We start from the raw sequence: 20,958 nt of genomic DNA on the forward strand, positions 1-20,958 counted from the left end.
ACCTATGAGATGTTATTTTCAAGGAAAATAAACTGAGATTCAGAGAGTTTAAGTCTCCTAAGGGAAACAACTAGTATGAGATGAAGCTAGGATTAAAACCCAGGTCTAGGTGTCTTAACTCCACAAGTGCAGCGCTAACCGGAATTAGGCAACACTAGAGACAAGGAAACCAATATGGAATTACCTACAATATTTTAGGAAGAGGTAGTGAGAGGAACACCTAGAGCAATGGATGAGGTAACAGAAAGGAAAGGACAGGTAAAAATATATAGGTTTGCCTCTGGGTTAGTGAAGATGTAGAATAGACAAAAATGATACTAAAATTTTAACTTGGCTGACTGGAAGAGCAGTGGTGCCATTAGTAATAGTAATAGGAAAATTAACTTTGGGGCTTGTTTTTGAGGGGAAGAAAGTACACTTAAATCTCATCACTATTAGTTTTAAGTAAGCTTTTTAAGTTTAAAAAGAAGAGTTGGAAATGTGGGCCTGATGCTCAGGAAAAAGGGACTTGGGAATCATTTTAAATAAGTGACTTCACTGAAGTCTTTATGAAACTCACTAAATCATTACATATGCAGAAAAAAGATCCAGCATTGTGCAAGCATAGGACAAAATACTACCCAAGTACAAATTAAGAGATAAAGACTATATTTAATCCTAAAAAGAGATTGCTTTAGATTTGTAATTTTACTCTGGCTAAATTATGACAAGTTAACTGGACCCAAATGACAAAATGAAGCAACAAAATCTAGTTTTTTATTTCTATATAGTCAGCAGCATGCACACATACATGCACATGGATGTAAACACACATATACACACACACTCTCAAACATTTATATCTTTAAGGGACATAATAATGTCTTAAATTGTACAGCAAAAATATATGGATATAGCATTTAAAAAAAGACTTGTTTTTATGCCCTGCATTTCTCCATGGAACTTAAGATCCTTTAACAGACATTATCTCATTGTTTTAAGAACTGTTATGAAACAATCTGACATTTATATAACACCATTCATTTTCAATAATCTCAAAGGGCTTTACAAACCCTGGAAGAATGACTTCGCTCATGTTCAATATGCAACCACTGAGGGAAGGAGGTGGGGTGAGTGGGTAGAGAAGTGGACAGGAATATGGTAGATATCTGTGGAACACAGCCGTAACATTACACAACCATCTAAGAAAGGAAGTGAAAGACATTATTAACTGAAACCATGAAGAAACAAGCAGAAAAGATCCAAGGTAAGATGATATTACACTTGCTAAATTCAAAAAATATATTTATATCAAGTGGTCTTATTCTCATTTTATGTGTCTTATTAGAATAATATATAGATACCTTCAGGATAAAAAAAATGAGTATCATCTGCTAAATCAAGAACTTCATTTTCTATAGTGCTTTTTGTTTGGGTAGAGGTCTGTTTTCCAACTGCCAACCACATCCAGGATCCTAAATTGTCATTGATTTAATATATTTTGGGGGGACTATATTTTTTAAAAGACTTCTGCTCCCCTCTCTTCCTTTTTGGACTGAGACTAGGATGCTGAAAAACAAACACTTAGCTGGAAAAATAAAAAGGTTGTTCTGTTTTGAATTCACTGGGTATATTGGTCAGAATTCTCCAGAGAAACAGAACCAGTATGATGTGTATATATGTAGAAAGAAATTTATTATAAGGAATTGGCTCACGAGATTATGGAGGTTAAGAAATCCTGAATCTTCAGTTGGCAAGCTAGAGATCCAGTCCAAATCTGAAGGTCTGAGAATGAGGAACAGCTCATGATTAAAGTTCTAATATGAAAGCCACAGGTTTGAAACCCAAGAAAGTCTGATGTTTCAGTTTGGTTCTGAAGGCAGGAAAACACTGATGACCCAACTCAAGGCAGCCAGGCAGGAGTTTCTTCTTACTCTCAGGGAGGCTAGCATCTTCACTCAGGTCAAGCCTTGAACGGAATGGATGGGAGCCATCTATACCAGGGAGGGCAATCTGCTTTACTCAGTCTATTGATTCGGTTGTGAATCTCATTCAGAACACCCTCACAGATGACACCCAGAATAATGTTTGAACAGATATCTGGGCACCCTGTGGCCCAGTCAAGTTGACATGTAAAATTAACCAAAACATCAGATTCAGGGCCTCTGTTCCTTCTATGACAGAACTAACAGAATTCAGGTTTTGGAAGCATTTGAGGTCAATGTAATAATGCATATGAAGAAGACAATACCAGATTACCTATTTGAAAAAGGAAATATGCCAACTAATAGGAAAAGACTGTAGTACCTCAGTGTTGTCTCTTCCAGTAACAAAATCATGCAGGGGATTACAGAAGATGGGCAGCACCTTGGTTAGGCATATAGGTGGAATTAGAGCTGGACATCACAAAACACTGCCAAATTGATTTCCCAGCACCAAATCATAGTTATGAGGGAACAAAGGCAGCTTTCCTGAGGAATGAGAACATAAGCATTACAGCTACACCGGGACTTTGGCTATCTGTTTAGCCAACTCATAGTGAAAAGGGGAGAACAGACCTATCAACTCTCCAAAAATACTGCTTGACATCCTGAACCTGAGGATCACCTTCCCACACAGAGTACTGGTCAGCACAAGCCACTATCATGTCTTCCAGCTGAGGCTACCATGTATTTTAGGTACTGTACACTTTATATACTTAATCCTTACAATAAACAAAATGAACATTCCCATTTCATAGATAAGGACACTGAGGCCCAGAGAGGACAAGTGTTGTAGGTAGGTTTTTGTTTGCCTAGTGTGTTTCTGACCCCTCTTCTGATAACAGATTCTGCCCCTAATGACAGAGTGACACATGATCAATCAGGGTTTATCTCCTGGGTGCTGGGTGATCAAGGAAGCTAGAAAGATGCTAGAATGAACTGACTGATAATAGAGATCCTGGAAAGAGTCCAAGAGCTCTGGCATCCAAGGCCTTTGGTTTTCCTGCCCCTCCTGAAGCATGGCTATTCAGTGCTTCATTCCATTCTGCAGGCAATCTCAGTATCCTATCCTGTGGTTTAAATTGTAGTTGGTTGTGACCAAGAACCTTAAGAAATACATAGACACATTATGTAGTTTATCCAAAAGCATACAGGTATCAGTGCAAGAGCTAAGACTCAAGCTTAGACTTTTCTGACTTCAAAGTCTACGCTCTTAAGTATGCTACCTCACTGGTGTTCAAAAATTGTAATCCTGTAATGTTATCTGCCAACAAAAGAAACTGTAGCATTCTCCTGGTTTAAAAAAATATTTTAAAAGAGTACATCTAGTATCTGATTCTAAATAAAATTTTAGAAAAATACAAACTGCTTTATATAAAACTTGTTTGATAAAAAGAACTTGAGTGGTTGCCTGTGGATAGGAGAGGGGATTACTAAGGGGCATGAGAACATGTTGGACCTTGAGGAATATGTTCGCTATCTTGATTGTGGTGAAGGTTCCACAGCTGTATACATTTGTCAAAACATGTCAAATTGTTCACTTTAAATTATTCTTCAATAAGGCTGTTACATTTTTCTTTTTTCTTGTTCTAATTACTGTTTGTGGGTTCTGTCTCTTGGCTAGGCCCTGATACTCACCCAACTTAAAGTAGTCCTCCAGTCACTATGTCACATTGTCCTGTTTTGTTATTTTCATCACCCTTATTATCTGAAATTACTTTGTTCACTATTCGTTCACATATACTCTTTATTTTACTATGGACTCATGCTGAAAAAATTTATCTTGAGTTTCCTTCTTTCTTATTTCCTTTTTCCCCGTAAGCTTATAAACTACATAATTATCCATTTAAACAAAAACTCTTTCATTCTTTCAGCAAAATGTGTTGAATGCCTATTATTTTGCCAGTCACTGTGTCAAGAACCAGGTATACAGAGATGAGTCACCTATGACTCCTGCCTGCAGGGTACTATCCTTTTATTGCTCTATTTGTTGCTTTCCATTTTGCAGTGAAATCTTACTCATCTCTGAAAACCTGGCATAGGTACTTGTCAAGATTTTCCTGACCAAATGTGCTACTGCCTCTTTGCTTCTTCCTAGGCCTTTGTTCATATTATGGAAAAGATCTGCCAATTTTCTCCTGAATTCATTCTCCCCTTTTTCCTTTCAGTGAGAACCAGCTTTCCCTTCCCACCCTTGACACTAAGTTTCAGCCAGGCACTTGGCCACACAAATGTAGTCTAGCCTTTCTTGCAGCTAGGTATGGCCATATGTTTTCAGGATAATACAAGTAAAAGTGCTGTGTGCAACTTCTGGGCCATCTTCAAGGTGAAGCCACTTATCTGGTACTTAATCTTTCTCCTTTCCTCTTGCTGGAACACATATATCAAGCTGGGTGGGGTTCAATCTTGTGGACAATGAAAATATCCTAGGAGATGGCAGAAAAACAGAATGAAAGAAACTTGGGCCCTTGAATGACCTTCTAGCCCTCAAGGGTTCAACCATGGGCTGTTTCCCATAGGAGAGATAATCCCCAATCTCATTTAAACATTATACTTTTGAGTCTCTGTCTGCTTCTCCCTCCTGCTCTCTCTTTAATAGCAATTTGTTTTGTGCCTAGTAAAACTAGCACTATTAATAGAAAACTTCCTTTATGGCACTCCTTGTGCTAACAGTGATTACTTACTCTGGATTGGAAGGATATCAGGGAAAGAATAAGTGACAAATGTCTAATACAACAAAGTCAAATCAATTTTCTGGTTATCTACTATGTGTAAAAGACTAAGTTATATTACTGGTCATTTTAATTATTGTAACCCCATTCTAACAACTGTTTTCTATTTTACTGATTCCTGTTTATTATTTCCTTTGTATTACTGGGTTAATTTTTTTTTTAAGCTTCTTTACAGGGAGACATTTATAGTAATTTTTTGGAATATAAGCATCTAAAGCTCTAATTTTCCTTCTAGGTACTGCTAAAGCCACACCAACATATTTGGAAATTAGTAATTGTTTAAAATCAGTTGTTAGTTCTTACAATTTTATTTTGTCAGAGAAGATAGTCTGAAAACAATCTCCTGAAAATTTTCAAACTCTATGGACTACCATGCAGTCACTTTCATAAATGTTTCAAGAGTGCTGGAAAAGAGTTGTATTCTGAAGCTGCTAAGTGCAATGCTCTCTTTATGTGCAATATATTAAGTATCAAGCATGTTAATTGTGTGGTCCAGACTGTCCATAGAGTATTAAATTTTTTATATACTTCTTTAATTAGTTACTGAGAAAATTGTTTTAAGATCTCTCATTATGATGGACTTATTTACTTCTTATATAAATCTATCAGTTTTTTGCTTCATACATTTTGAATCTATGTTATTAGGTCCATTCAGGTTTAGGACTGTTCAATTTCCCTAGTAAATTGAAACTGTTTTCATTAGGTAAAGACCTTCTTTATCCATAATACATTTTTAAGGCATAATAATGCCTTAAAAATTTGATTGTCCAATATATTTAAGATGTTTTCACACTTAAGCAGCATACGATCGAATTTCTTTTTCACCCCAGTTTGACAATCTTGGCCTTTTAAGTGAAGCACTTGACTTTCGCATTATTTCAATATAACTACTGATACATCTGTATCTAATTTCTCTTAACTTATTTTGTGCTATTATTTTTAAAGTCCTGTTCAGTCTACATTTCTTTTTCTCTCCTTTCAGATTGATTTTTTCCCCTATAATTCTATCTTCTACTAGTTTGAAAGTTATGACCTTTCCTAACCTTTTAGTAGTTTTCTCAAAAATACTAAAATGGATATTTAATGAATTGAAGTCTAAAATTAACTTGTATCTTTATCTTCTTCCAGCAATAAGGACCATAGAATACTGTCCCAAACTTCATCTGCTTTTCAAAATTATATACAATTGTTATGTATTTTATCTTTAACACAATTAACATTCTTGTTATTTTAGTCATCCAGTGTTCATTTAGACTTACTCACATATTTATTACTTTCTATGTCCCTTTCTCTTTGCATCATAGATCTCCCGTATGGGCACATTTACCTTTTGCCTGAACTTTGTCCTCCAGAATTTCCTTTAGTGAAGGTATGCAGGTTGCAAAGTCCCTCAGTTTTTGTTTGTTTGAGGAATACTTTCCTTCAGTACACTGAAGATAATACTCTGTCTTATGTCCTCACTTGCTGCTATTGAGAAATCAGCTCTTGCTGTTTTAAAGGTAATGTCTTCTCTCTCTGCTTTTAAAAATCTCTCTGTTGAGTGCTCTGAAGTATTATCATGATGTGTCTACATCTGGATTTATTTTTATTTATACTCTTACAGTTTTTTTGTTTTGTTCACTCTTTTACTCTGTAAATTGGTCTTTCATTAGTTATATTTTCAGCCATGATCTTTTCAAATATTGCCTTTATGTGCCCTTTGATCTTCTCCTGGATTAGACATTAGATCTTTTTTCTCTTTTTCCAGGTCTCCTATTTCTTTTTGAGTTGAATTCTATATAATTTTTTCAATTCTTCCAGTCCACTAGTGCTTTTTTTTTTGCTGTGTCTAATTTGCTATAAAATCTATTGTATTTTTGATGTCAACTATTATATTTTTCATTTCTAGATATCCTTTGTTTTAAAATCTGCTTTAATACATTTTAAAACATCATTTCTTGAAATATATTACATAAAACTATTTAACATTTAGTATCTGAATAAAATCTGAAGAATATATGAGTCTGATTCTGTTGTTTCTATTAGCTTTTCATCAGATATCTGGATTCTGTTTGTGTGTGTGTGTGTGTGTGTCTGTGTATGTGTGTATGTGTTTTCATTCCAAACTACTCATTTTCTTTTGAACTTTGTTTGAGGATAGAGAATGAAAGCAGGTTCTTCCTGAATTTATGTGTGCTTGTATTAGACTTCTGGGGGCAAAACTTAAACTCTTAGCTGGATGATTCTGAGGTCACTTAGGCTGCATAAATTGGGGCTCCAAACTGATGGGAAGGCTGCCTTATAGCTAGAGGAAATAATGCTCTTGCCCCAAAATGTCCTGTGCCATGGTTCAAGATGTACAGTTTTCCTTGTCCTCTAATGGGGGTGAGATGACTATGCTTATTTCTGATTCTCCCCGACACTAATGATGAGTTCCTTTGGACCCCCAGCTATATGGGATAATCTTCTATTAGATACCCCCTACCTTGGTAATACCTTAGGTTTTACATTCTCTTTGTAAGATTAAAAAACCAAAACAAAACCAATGCTCCAGTTCATCTAGTTTAACAAGTATCTTTAGGGTTAAAGTTAGAGCTCATGCTCCACTTATGTCTCTTACTGCACACCTTTATTTATTCCCTGGTTTGAGTATTTCCTTGTTTCTTTGGCAAGTTCATAGGAGCATATAAGGAGATGTTTTTATATTATATTCAACATTTTTAGTTGTTTCCACTGGAAGGACTGGTTTGGACTCCTAGTCTGCCATGTTGCCAGAAACTGACATTTTCTTTAACATATAAATTTTTGTTATTCATTCCAAAATTACATGCTTAGTTCTTTGAAAAGACACACCAAGTATAATACTATGCTCTTTAAAGGACTCCAGGTTTGTTGAGGGGGTTTTAGAGGAAATTATTCTCACCAAAACCAAAGTGGATTTTAATAAATACCAATAAAATTTTTCAGACTGTTGGGTCAAACTGAAGAAGGGTATTGTTGAGCAAGCACTGTACTGGAAGCCAGAGGACCTGAGTCTGCTGTGTGATTCTGGGTAAGCTCTTTAATTGGCTGGCATTTGGTTGCCCATGCATAGAATGGAGAAGTAGGGCTGGATGCGCCTTTCAGAGCCCAAACTGCGATGACTGCACTGAGTACACAGCGTATATAGAGTATAATCGAGCCTGGAGTTTCTGATGTTCAAGACATTCCTTAAGGCTAGCCTACTTTCACATTTTAACCATGCTGCAGCATAATGTTTTAAATACACTTACACTTTGGTGTGGTCATTTAAAGAAAAATCAACATAAACTACTTGTGTACTTCAAAATAGTTCTTAATGATTCTTAATGTTTTGAAATCTTTTTACCTCTGAGAACTTCATTATTCTCTTTGTTCTTTCTGGCATGTCAAATTCTTTAATGTAGCCATTAATTTAATTTAGGGATTATCTGGTTTTTGCATGAAAAACTGCTAATAATGAAAAGCTTCATGCGTAACATCTGCCAGGAGTTTATGTGAAAAATTTTGAAAATATAAGCACTTAAAACTGTCAGCATACTTGCATTAATCATTAATAAAATCAACCTAATACCACACAGATTAAACTATCCAAAGTAAGTTTTAATGTAACATACTCACAGGTTTACACTTTAAAGTTGTGAAAAGAATATCTTTTTCAAATTTGATTAAGTGCTGCAAGATGCTAAAGAAACTCAGCCCTCAACTGAATTATATGTTTGATGTAATTTTTGGCAAAACCTCAAAAAATGTCACATTAAAGAAAAACATCTTACTTAAAATAAGGTCTTGACAGTAGTCTGGAATAGTCAACAATTCCATTCCCAAATGGGAATGCTGGTTATAAACAAACTTTTAATGATGATATTAGTTCCCCCTTGAAACAATCTAAGTACTAAAACCAAAACACAACCTGTGCACGTGCACATACACATCCCTCACCTCTTTTACTTTCTCAAGTGGACATATTTGTAATTATTTCAATTCTGGCTCTAAATATCTAAACTAATTATAATGTTTCATTGCAGATTTATCAGTGGCCACTTGAGAAATGAAGAGGTGGTAGGCTACCTGACAATGTCAATCAGTATTCTTTATTGTTTTGTTTTAATTCATGAGTGGTATAAATAATTACTGTTGGCAATGGAGACGGAGTCCCTGGGTGTCAACCCTGACATCATCTAAATCCTAGAGCTGAAAATAGTGGGAATTTCTCATTTCTCAGTTACATTTATACAGTGTTTATATCCACTCTTTTCTATATTTCACTCTGATATGAGAAAATTAACAGGGAGAAATACCCCTAAAATCAAATTGTCCACTAACAGTTATTGGTCAATTTCACTTGGAAAGTTTTTAAAAAAACATATTACAAACAAGGTAATAATATAATAAGATGATGGTAATATTACACATGTGTGTGTTTCTGGCATGAAGATAAAAAAAGTCCAGAAAAACAAACATGACAAAGTTAACCATGGTTGTCTTTGGCATTAGTATTATGGAGCATCTGTCTTTTTATTCTTTATGCTTTCTACATTTCTGATATTTTTGCAAAGGACATATATTACTTCTATAACTGGAAAAAATAATACACCTTTATTTTTAAAGAAATGGTTATGGCCAAAGATTAATACTTACCTGTATCAATTAATAAAACTATTCTTACTGGGTTAGGAATGGCAACAAAATTAACAACAGAAAGATTCAAAGTGCATTACTAATAATATAGCTAAAGGCTCATGTCAAATTTCCTACAATGGACTCACCAGGCAGAAAGAATGCTTATTTGAAAACTCTTCTAAGACAATGGAGGGCTGCAAAGACATACCCTTAAAGGACTGGTTCTTAAAAATAGCAATAGATGAGTCCTAAGTAACCACTAGGAGATCTGTAAGATGACACAGAATTCAAGAATTATAAAAATATGCCATATTGTTAAGAGTTCATTTTTCATTCCACATAAAAATTAAATATGTCCATAATATATGTTTCTCAAATAAAGCTCAATGAGATTTGTTCATGATGGGTAATGGGAAAGTTTGAGGTGGATGGTCTGAAAGAGGAACAAAGTACTTTATGGACTCTCTAATAAAAGATGATCATCTCTTATTCATTTTACCAAATGATTAAATTCTTGATCTAATTGTGAGAGTATGTATGTGTTTACATTTGCTATATACTTACTTTTAAAAGGCTTTAATACTTTTAAGAGTTGTATTGTTGAAGGCATAGTGTTGAAAATACAGAATTCTTTCAGGCACATGAAGGTAGTAATATGCATGCAATAAAATTTCACTTGAAAAATTCATTATCCTGGCTACAGACAGAAACTTTACTTTTCCAGGACTTCCAGGAAATGAGTGTTCCATATAATTGAATATGTCAGATATATAAGAGAATCCAATCTTTAAATAACTAATTTAATAAAAATAATTAAAAATTGTTTTTTTACCAGTTAGGTTAGAATCATTGCCTGTTCTCTACCTTACTAAACAATAATAGATTTAAACTGGTCTTAATGAATCAGTGTCATTACAATAAGTTTCAATAACTTTAATACCGACATTCTGTCAGAGTATTTATAATTATCTATAACAAAGGTACCCATAATATGCCACTACTATGTTTCTGTGCTTCCTTAGTGTAAAGTTGTGAGCTGTTACCTCTTGCTGCCGTTAGAATGGATGTCCCCAGCAGTGCCTTTCTCTCTCACTTTTTGAAATTTTAAAATATTTTTAGCCCAGTAAAATAGTGTGCTAGCAAGATCCAGGGGCCAGCTCCTACCCTGGCTTTTCCTTTGCTTATTTATTTATTTATTTATTTTTTCATTCTTGAGATATATTTTATATACAATGAACTTTGCCCTTTTAAAGTATACTCTCCCTCACTTTTATTATTCTTTAATCTGTTTTGAACTTAGTACCAGATAATCAATATGTCAGTATCATGCCCTAAGTATACTGATGGCTGGTTTGAGATGCTTTCTATGAATCAAGTACAAATACACACTCACTCTTCCATATAATTAACATTAGCACCTAGATTAAGAGTAGACTGTGAGAAAACAGATCTGATATTTCTAGTTTCCAAGAAAAAAAAATGATGACTCAAGAGTACCTGAAGTAAGTTAACTGCTTTGGGAAAAAGGACTAGTGTGCTCGATGAGAGGAATTAATCTACAACACAGAGCTAACATCCAAGAGTTTCTGTTTCTTATAGAAACTAAGATTAAGTTAGTTTAACATTAAATGTTAAATGGATGAAGAGTAGTCAAAAAGCGATATCCTTTCAGAACCTATCAAGCTTAAGGGTCTTAGTCTGACGTATGCAATATGAAAAAGATAGTTGGAAGAAGAGTGAAATGGCCCAGTGCAATTCAAGAGGTACTAAGCACCCCAGGGATTTGTTTCACGAAGAGGTTTTAAAAAATCTTTTTTGACTTACAAGCTCATATTGCCTTTCCTCTAATTCCTGGCACTAGTCAGAGTGCAGGTATTGTATGTTCAGAACTCCGAAAATGGGGTCTGACACCTTATCTCCCTAAAGCTGATTAGAGAATATATCCAAACCTGTATCTCTACATGAGTATGTTCGGTTTAGTACTAGTTTTGACATGATGAAACTTAAAGAAACCTGGAAAGAACCTAGGGACATAATTTAATAAAAAGGATTATATAGTTTATTAAAGACCTTGACAGAGCCAACACAGGAAACCAACTCTATCTCAAATTAACTATCAATCTTATTCAAAATTTATTACTCGCCTCCAAAAAAAAAATTCTATCCACAGGCCTGGATGATTTACAGTGGGACTAAAGAGGCTCCCAGTTTGTAAACATGATTGGCCTGCAGTACATCTCTTTTGACATTGCTGGTATCTAAAGTAAAACATCATATTCCTTGTCTACCTAAGTTGGGGTGTTAGAACCTACTGAGGATTCTGTAGTCTACCAAGAAATTTAACTGTTTTGAATTTTAGAGTCAAATTTCATGGAATCATACAAAATTCTAGTTATACAACTAAAATAATGGTTTTATTCCATGACATTCTATTTCTTTCATTTACTGAAGGCTTTAAATGTAAATAAATGGCAAAAATTATGAAGTTATATTTATGTAATATCTTTCTTTTATATAGAGGTATAATTATATTTTTTATCTGACAATATCATTATACTATCAGGAAGAGCAGATCTTAAACTTGTCTGGGAAGACTGAAGAAAAAAATGGATGGTCCCATATATATTTTTACTACTTAAGAGAAACTTTGTTTTTCACTGGTTAAAAAGATTAATAGGGGATAGCAAAGTCCAATCAGGAAAGAGAACGTGTGTATGTTAAAGTGGGGGAATATGATGAACTCACAGGGCCTGAGAAGGGCAACAAAAGGAAGAAGAAATTGAGAATCTCTGATCTGATTAGATTCTTAACCTGAGTTAAGAACTCTGAATTCTTAAAACTTTTTTCAAGCCCTCATGAGCAGGAGGAACACCCGAAGCAGAAATACTGGTATAAAAAACGACAGTCCTAATAGTAATCATCTGTTTATCAGAAGCTGCAGGCAGCTTCACATGTGTGAGGCTGGTAAGAAAAACCTCTCAAACCCCACAGCATATTCCCCAAAGTAGATCTGCAGCTTGAAATCAGCAGAGCGGATGCATTTTCTGTGACCAGGACTATGACTAAAAATATCCTCCAGGTTCTTTTGTTCCAGATGAAAGTGCTACTTGGGTAAATTTGAGCTTTCAAGTTGAAAAAAAAATGCATTGTAAATAAATTGAATAAATTGTAAATATGTGTTTCTTACTAGGACAGAGATTTAAGATGTTAAGAGGTTTTGGGTTTTAGAGTAAACAGCCTTTTTGTGGAGCAGCTTGGTTGAGGCATAACTGGTACATAGAAAGAGCTGTTCATGTTCGGATACTTTCAGACATGTGCGTACACGCATGGCACTACCATCATGGTGAGCCAACTTCAAACAACAGCGAATATAGGACTGTTCCATCGTAAGAGGCCCAAAGTAGTTACTGATGTAAATGTAGGAGATCTTTCTTTCAAGTGACTTAATTATTTTATTTTCTGTCATAACTGAACTGAAGGAGTTAATAAAAAGTATTAAAAATATTTTTAACAATATTATATTTTAAATCATATTTTTAAATAAGTAAAGCATTAAATAATAGGAATAACAGATATTATTTGTTTTTAAGTTTACATATGGAGAAATAGATGGGTCCTGATTTTAAAGTAACTTGCCTAAGATGATAGAATAGATTTAGAAGTAGAACTAGGGTTAGAATATACATTCCTAATAGTCTATACAAATCTGGCTAAGGATCTAGCCTAGGAAATTGAGTAAAGATTATAAAAACAAAGGAGGATTATTCCCTGATCAAAGGTGAGTTCCTAAGAGGACAGAAGCCCTGAAGAAAGTATCATGCCTGTAAGAAGAGCACCAGGCTAAATGCTAAACTGGAGATGTGCATTCCTGCAAGGACAAGACTAGGTATGTTAATGCATGGGCATTAGAACACAAAGCCTTCTTGTCTGTATGGGTTTCTTCCCAAGAGCTTCTAATCTGAGGATAATACATTAAATTCTAAAATGAGGAGGCAGCAGTCAGAAAGTGTTAGACTCGCCAGATGAATTCATAAAATCAGGAGATAATACTACTGGAAGTTTTACTTAAGAATATATACAAGTTCACATATGTACCCCTTTTAGCAAAGGATATGATTATAGAAATGCAAATGTGAAAACACATGAAAAGAAATTTTACTTGTCACATTTATATATAGCCATATTGATTACAGGCTGTAATTGCAATTTATGCAATTAAACTTTTATTTTCAATTTGTAGTATGTAGGTGGGAAACAAAATGGAACCAGGAATAGCTATACTTTTCTCCACGCAAACTTAAAGTTATTTTTATATAACACTGTAAATTTATTAAAGGTTTTCTCATTGTCTAATTTACTTCTTACAAGAACCTTGAGGGGTGCACAAGGCAGTTTAATCCCTGGATTTATGACAGGAAAACTGACTCACATAGGCTTAAATTCTAATAACTAGAATCTTAATACATTCTTCTTCATTTTTTGAGAAGATGCAATATTCCAAAGTATTCTTATAACCATTAGTATTACCTATAATGAATATCTAGTATTATTATCAAAAATACCATTAAAAATATCAAAATTAAAGTATTTTCAGTCTCTCTATATTAACATATGTGGTACATACATGCATCCAGATGGAAATTCATATGGAAGACAGGTCTATATTACACAACAAATTACTACACAGCAAAATATCTAAAAGGCTCTTTTTAATACTGGTTATCTGCCTCTAAGTTAATTGGAAAATTAAATTGATAGCTATAGCATATAATTTTCAAAAAGTCCAAATCATCCAGAATTGCCACAATACTCAGATAATTTAGTCTTATACTAAAATACTTCATAAAAGCCAGATATGTAGCCATATGATTCAGTCAACAAATCTTTCCTAAGTAGGTTCAACTTATGCATGAAGTTACAAAGCCAAGGTCAAATAACATTTCCTAACTTCTTTTCACATGATCTTACTATGCAAATACATATGAGAACTTTTGGATCTGTTCCCAGACTTAATGTAGTTCTAACAATGCAGTACCTGTTGTGTGTGAAGACAGGCTAAGTTCTGACATACATTCAAGGATGCCTAAAATCTACTTTTTCCCATAACGTAGTGAGATAGCTCATGGTAGCATTTTTAATCATGGGGAAAGAAGGACTACTACATTTAAAAGCTACATAGGAACATGGATATTTCAAATATAATTTACTGTTCATGGAAATTCACAAACCTTTCTTTAAGAATGAACAATTTTCTAACATCAGCAATGCTGTCAATTTTAAAAGATCAAAATAAGTTTAGAGGAAATAGCAATTCCAAGGAAAAGGTAATTCATAATGCATCATAGATAGGGGCCAAAGCCAAATTTTGGTAAGCATTCTAACCAGTTGGTGATAATAAAATATTGCTCCTAGTAGCATTCCAAAAATATTATAATCAAAATAAAATTGCTGACTTAGTGGCCAGATCTTGGTTTCTAAATACAATATAAAACCAGAGTTCCTTGGAGTGATTGATTTCAGATCTGGAGAAGGGAATACAAGATCAACCTGGAGCATCTTGTGCCAGAATGTAACAAAGTGCTCAAGGTCGGGGGCAAGTTGAAAGGACACCAGAGCCAACCTGAAAGACCTACTAATGGTCAATTCTGGTACTGTTGACTTACTGGAAAACAAAATAAGGAATAATAGTTTGGGATTATCAACATACAGAATAGAATAAATATTCACAAACTCATATTGATACAAATAAGCAAGTAAACAAATACGTAACAGAAGAGAGAGTTCTTGCAGAAGAATGTCAAGTAATAAAAGTTGTAGGAATCAGAAGTAGAAAGTCACCACAGAAAAGAACTATTGCCTACAGTCAAGATCCACCAATGGATGCTAAAATTAGTGGGGGCAAGCTTGAAAAGAAACAGGATATTTATACAGTCTTAAAGTATCTCCTCCCAAATATTAATCTCAAAGGAAAAAAAGGGTAACTTTACAGTGTAGCAAACCTGCAGATACTACTTTAGCCAAGTGAAACTCACAAAGTAAAAAAGACATCTTGTTATCTCTGATATAATGCACCAGGAAGTGAAATAAAGAACATATTTAACCTGTATAAATAGCAGTGTATCATTTTTATCAGTTCTTGATCACCTTTATCAATATTTAAGATTTTCTATGTCTTAACATAAAAGTAAGAACAACAAACAAAAAATAAGTGTTTGTATATCATACTATTCAATGCACAAATGTTTACATAAGTCACATACACAGGGCCTAAACACATTTAAAAATGTTTTAAAGAGTATGCAATGTAAAACATTCGATTCTTGTGCACTTCTAGATATGTGCATATTTACGTTTTGGCAACATTTAAATTTTGACTGATGTCAAGTCTCTGTTAGTTCTCATTAACTTTTTTAGGAATAGTAGTGATGATCATGTTTGATCGAACTTACTTCTTAGATAAAATCCTAGGTGGAAACTTATTTTATTGGCTAACTATCCAAAGAAAGCATTTAAAAAAAAGCAAAACTCAACTGAGGGAGCAGGAAAGGAGGGAAGAGAGATCCAGGGAAAAAGGAGGACCAAGTGAAAATACAAGCCTGATAAGCAGCTTACCCTCGCTTCTTTTTTCTGCTTGTTTTGCTGCAGTTTCTTTTTTCTGTTTTGCTGCTAAAAGTTCCCGCTTTAATTGTCTCGCTTCTTTTCTGAGCTCCTCACTATAAAGCAAAAACAGGTATAAAAGTATATAATCTACTAAGAAAGAAAGTTAGCAGAAACTGAATTATTGGTTTTCAGGTACACTAAATCTCTGAGCAAAAAAAAAAAAAGAATAATGCAATATATGCAAGCATGTGAAACAAATGGATAAGAGATAAATGACTCACTGTCTTCCTCTAATTCTCTTGCAAATTTAACATTCCAGTTTCATAGAGATCCGAAATCACAACAAAATTTTTAATATAAATACTATTCACTAAATCTGGGCATACACAAGAAGATCTAGTTTCAAAACTTGAATTCCTGAATTGGCACCAGTAACTACCATTTATTAAGCAAATTATTACATGATAGTTGCAGTGTAGGAATGTTTTTAAGCTCAATTTAACTCGATTAAATTTTTAACCCATTTAATACCACAGTATGGTAAATAATTTCCTCTTCTGTGAAACCTACCAGGTTCAGGTATTCTGATGATTAATATAATCATACATTAAAGGCGAACTGAGATGTAAATGTTCACTTCATTAGTCAATAGTTAACTAATTAGTTTCTACAAGCAGTTTTTGGGTAGGAGATTCAAATTCATGTCTTAGAAAAAAACTATTAAATACTCATGTTATGAATTCTTAGGGTCACTTGTGAATAGTCAAAACTAGGTGTTTTCTATCTATGAATGTCAAGCATCCACTCTGTTTTCAATAAAAGCTACTGTGGTCCAGGGATAGTCAGAGAACACTGTAAAGCTAAGCAGGCACCGCACTCTAGAAAATGTCTTCAGCGACATGCAAGCCAAAGTTTAGTGGAATCTTAAGTCTAAATAATTCCATGCTGATCCAGCCTTTAGTGCTTCCTCCTTAGCCTGAAATCACACTTTTTTTTAACCACTGTCCTGTATTAGAGTCACCAAACTGATAAGTCTTATAATGTGCACAACTCAGTTCTTTTTACCTCTTTTCTACATCAAACACACACAGCAATATTTTGTACCTGTTTGGCCTCCAACATCCTGAATTTTGAAGCTTCCCTCTCTGATTAAAATTCACTACCTTTTTAGCTTTCCTGGTTTTTCTTCCTACTGAACCTGTCCTCTCTCTATTAACAATGAAAGCCATCTCCTTTGTAGTTCATAGTCCACCAGCCCTATTCTAACTCAAATGTCTCTCCATCCGTTCTAGATGATATGGTCAGTTATTTCACTGATGTCCTCAACCAGAACCCTTAATTTTCTTGGCTTGCTTGTCCTTATTGATACATCATAATCACCTGGAAGAACTTAACAACATGTTCCAGAAGACAAACATCCGGAGAACATGATTTCATTCGGCATGAGATGTTGCCTGGGAATTTACCTTGTTACAAGTTCCCCAAGTGATTCCAATACGCCCTTAGGTTTAGGACCCAATGCATTAGGACCTTGCTATAGAAATTATTTTCTCTTTCTTACATCTTCAAGTACTCCTACTCCTCTGAACCTTTCATTTGGCCGACAAAAATGTTCAGATATCTCTGGACTCTGCTCCAATCAAATGATTTGCATCATCACAAGTGGACTCCTTGCCTGAAATAATACTTCATATACACAGTACATATGTCATTTAGACTTAAGATTCCACTAAACCTTGGCTTGGGTGTCATTGAAGACCTTTTCTAGAGTGCAGTGCCTGCTTAGCTTTACAGTGGTTTAACTAGCCCTGTCCACTTAAGCTTTTATACATATATATATATGTATATATGTAGTTTACGTATACTACTTCTTTAACTGCTAGCTTCTTGCTATCTATCCTTTTTATATTCTACTGCAGTCTATCCTCTTCCTTTTTATATTCTACTGCAATCTATCCTCTTAATATCTTGCAATCTATCCTTTTTATGCTCTACTAAAACTGCTTCTGTATCAACAAAATTCAATGGTCTTTTCTCAGTCCTCCTCTTCTGCTTTGGCCTATCACTCAATGATATTAACCACTCCTTCCTTCTGGGGATTCTATCCTAATCAGACTATGTACTACTTTAGAGTCTTGATTCTCCACTTCTCCTTCTCCTAGCTATTCTTTCTCTTCTCAACCTATAATTGCTGGCATTTTTCTCATTTCTATACCATGTACACCAGCATTTTTACCTAATCTTATAACATTAACTATCACTTTTATATAGGTTATTTCCAATTCTGGACATTTTGCCCTGATTTTGGTCCTGCATTTATAACTACCTGTTACTAATCTCCTTGTATATTAGTGCTGCCCAATAGAAATATAATTTTCTTAGCAGCCACATAGAAAAAAATGGTAAGAGGCAACAGGTTAATTTTAACAATATATTTTATTTTACTCAACAATGCTATATACCAAAATATTATCTCAATATGCAGCTAATATAAAATACGCATATGGTATTTTCTTCTATTTTGTACTATAGTACTCAATCTGTACTTTACACTTAGAGCACATCTCAATTCAAACTAGCCATATTCTATGCGTCCAGATCTAGATGGATAGTGGAGGCTAAATGTAATAATTACAAATTCTCTATTCCAAACTTGAAGTCATCTTCCTGCTCAAATCTGTTCCTTCTCCTGAAATACCTATTTGATTGTGGAACCATTTTTCTCCTAATGACCAGACTGTAAACTTCTTCTGGGACTTTCTCTACTCTTTTACTGAATCACTGTTGAAGTATGTCATTTCCAATAAGTAGTTCACATGTAAATACTACTCTTGCCTCTCGACATCAATGCCTAGTTTAGGTTATTTAGGCTCTGATAATTTATGTTTCAGATAAATGTAATTACTTCCTATTTCTTGAAGTTAAATGCACATTGGGAATTGCAACCACATCTCTGCCCCATCCACTAAATCCCTTATCTTTTTATTATATTAGCTTAAAAATTTCTTACTTTGGTAACTAACTCAGGAATTTAGATGATGTCTTTGAAGACTATTTTGGAAGATGAAGAGGAAATGCTGCATGATGGCTGAACAAACATTATAAGAGTAATCTGAAGTATGCAAAGGCTGAGAGGCAATGAAAGTATATAATATTGTAGAGGCAGTAGAGCACAGTTATTAAAAGGATTAACTTTGGATTCAGAAAGTTCTGATTTAAAAGCTAATGCCATCACTTATTGTCTGGGTGACCTAAAAACAATTACTTAAATTCTTTGAAGCTCAGTTTCCTTAACTATAAAATTAGGGTAAGGTATTTAAAATATTGGGCACACAATACATGTTCAATAAATGGTAGCTATTTAATTATTTAGATCATATATTAACATTAGCACTACAGTTAAGGGTTGGTTTGTTATGTAGGAATATTTCCTTATTATGTTATTTACTATATAAATGAATGCTATCTCTATGACATATGGAGATTAACTGCTCATAATTTTTAACAAGGGCAATGAATACATCATGCCAGCTTCTAAAAATCTATCCTTAAATAGTCAAAGATTTAGATGCACTACTGAAGTAGCCATAATATATAAACTGAACAACGATTAATAAAACTCAAAAAAGACAAAGTGAGACAGAGAAGAGTAGATCTTTGCATATTATTAAAAACTGCTTCACTATACTGAATTTTTCAAGTGATTAAGGATTTACAGCATGGCCAAAATCTTTCAAACTATTCAAACAACACCATTTGTTAGTAGTTGTGGAATCCATAACTCTTTGAATGAAGTATAAGTTTTGAAACTATTCTTTCGATTACAGTCTAATTTTAGAGTTCCCAATCTTCTATTCTCTGGAATATAATTCTGTCCACTGGTACTAGAATGTATTTAAAACTTTAAAATAAGAATGACAATTGTAAGCCTGGAGTATCTGTCACCTTATATTGCCAAACTATGGGCTTATTTCAGAGTCCAGGCAGCTTTCTTGTTCCCTCAGAGCCTAGTTTCTGCTTCTGTGGTAAAAGAAATGGCTTTTATAAGACCCTCTTAACTCTAAGCTAATTATCTTTTTTCCTAATAGGTATGTTTCTATTTTGAATTCACTTGAATTTTAGTATGGTTTGTATGATATCACTGTTATCCATCAAATAGTTTTGCATTGTGTATATATTTTTAAATCTGGTATATCTGCAATACGATCTGCTCCAATGAAAAAGAGAATTCTTTTTGGAAAATTAGCCCAATGCCATCACCCTAGAAATCATAGTAGTCTGCATATTTAATAACAGCAAAGAAATTACTAATCTATTAAAAAATTTCTTAAGCATCTAATATTTGTACAGTACCATTTTGAATGATGGCACAGAAATCAGTTATGCCCCTCATCACTTACACTTCTCAATAACCTGTGACATAGTCATTTTCAAGGTAAGAAGATTGAGGCTTATGGACATTAGTTAGCCTATAGTCACACAGTCTACCAGTAAGTGATAGAGGTAGAAACTTAAAATGGGATTGTCTGAATTTTATGTCTATGCTCTTTCCATTTTGGTACACTATGATATCTTGAGAAAGTCCCCAAGGAGTCTAAGTTCCAAGGCAGGACATATATTTTGTACATAAATAATAACAGTACATAATAAAAAGTGCTAACTGTCATGACAAAGAAATGACTGAAATATTTTGAAATTCAGAAAAGGAAAGATTACTATAAGCTAAATAAGGGATGGCTTCACAGAGCAGGGCGTCTGAACTGGGCTCTGAAAGATGAGTAGGGGTTACCCATGTGGAGATACAGGGAAGAGGCATCTAAGCAGTATATCTAAACCCAAACAGGGATGTGGGAAAACACAGAGTACAAGTTAAAACATTATGTTAGAGCATAAATTATTTAAAGGGGGTCTCGGGCTAGTAACAAAATGGCTAGGAAGAGAATGATGCAGAGTCTAAATGCCAAGCATTTGTGAGTGGGCAGGTGAGAATATTCTCCTTAATACCTTTGAGTTTCCAATTTTTCTTCTCTCTAACCCATTTCTCA

The 20,958-nt window shown here is 34.1% G+C and overlaps 1 protein-coding gene across 4 annotated transcripts in view; it reads right to left on the minus strand.

The window, feature by feature from the left end:
• The window catches only part of CWC27 (CWC27 spliceosome associated cyclophilin), a 213,946-nt gene that overhangs the window by 79,371 nt on the left and 113,617 nt on the right, over nucleotides 1-20,958 (minus strand). For all 4 annotated transcript variants that reach the window (XM_073235715.1, XM_037013614.2, XM_037013611.2 and 1 more), the window contains exon 11: nucleotides 15,926-16,026. In XM_073235715.1, the coding sequence (XP_073091816.1) occupies nucleotides 15,926-16,026 (101 nt within the window). The remainder of the gene's footprint in view (nucleotides 1-15,925; nucleotides 16,027-20,958) is intronic.

This window comes from Manis javanica, chromosome 1, assembly GCF_040802235.1.
Source record: "Manis javanica isolate MJ-LG chromosome 1, MJ_LKY, whole genome shotgun sequence".
Classification (NCBI taxonomy): domain Eukaryota; kingdom Metazoa; phylum Chordata; class Mammalia; order Pholidota; family Manidae; genus Manis; species Manis javanica.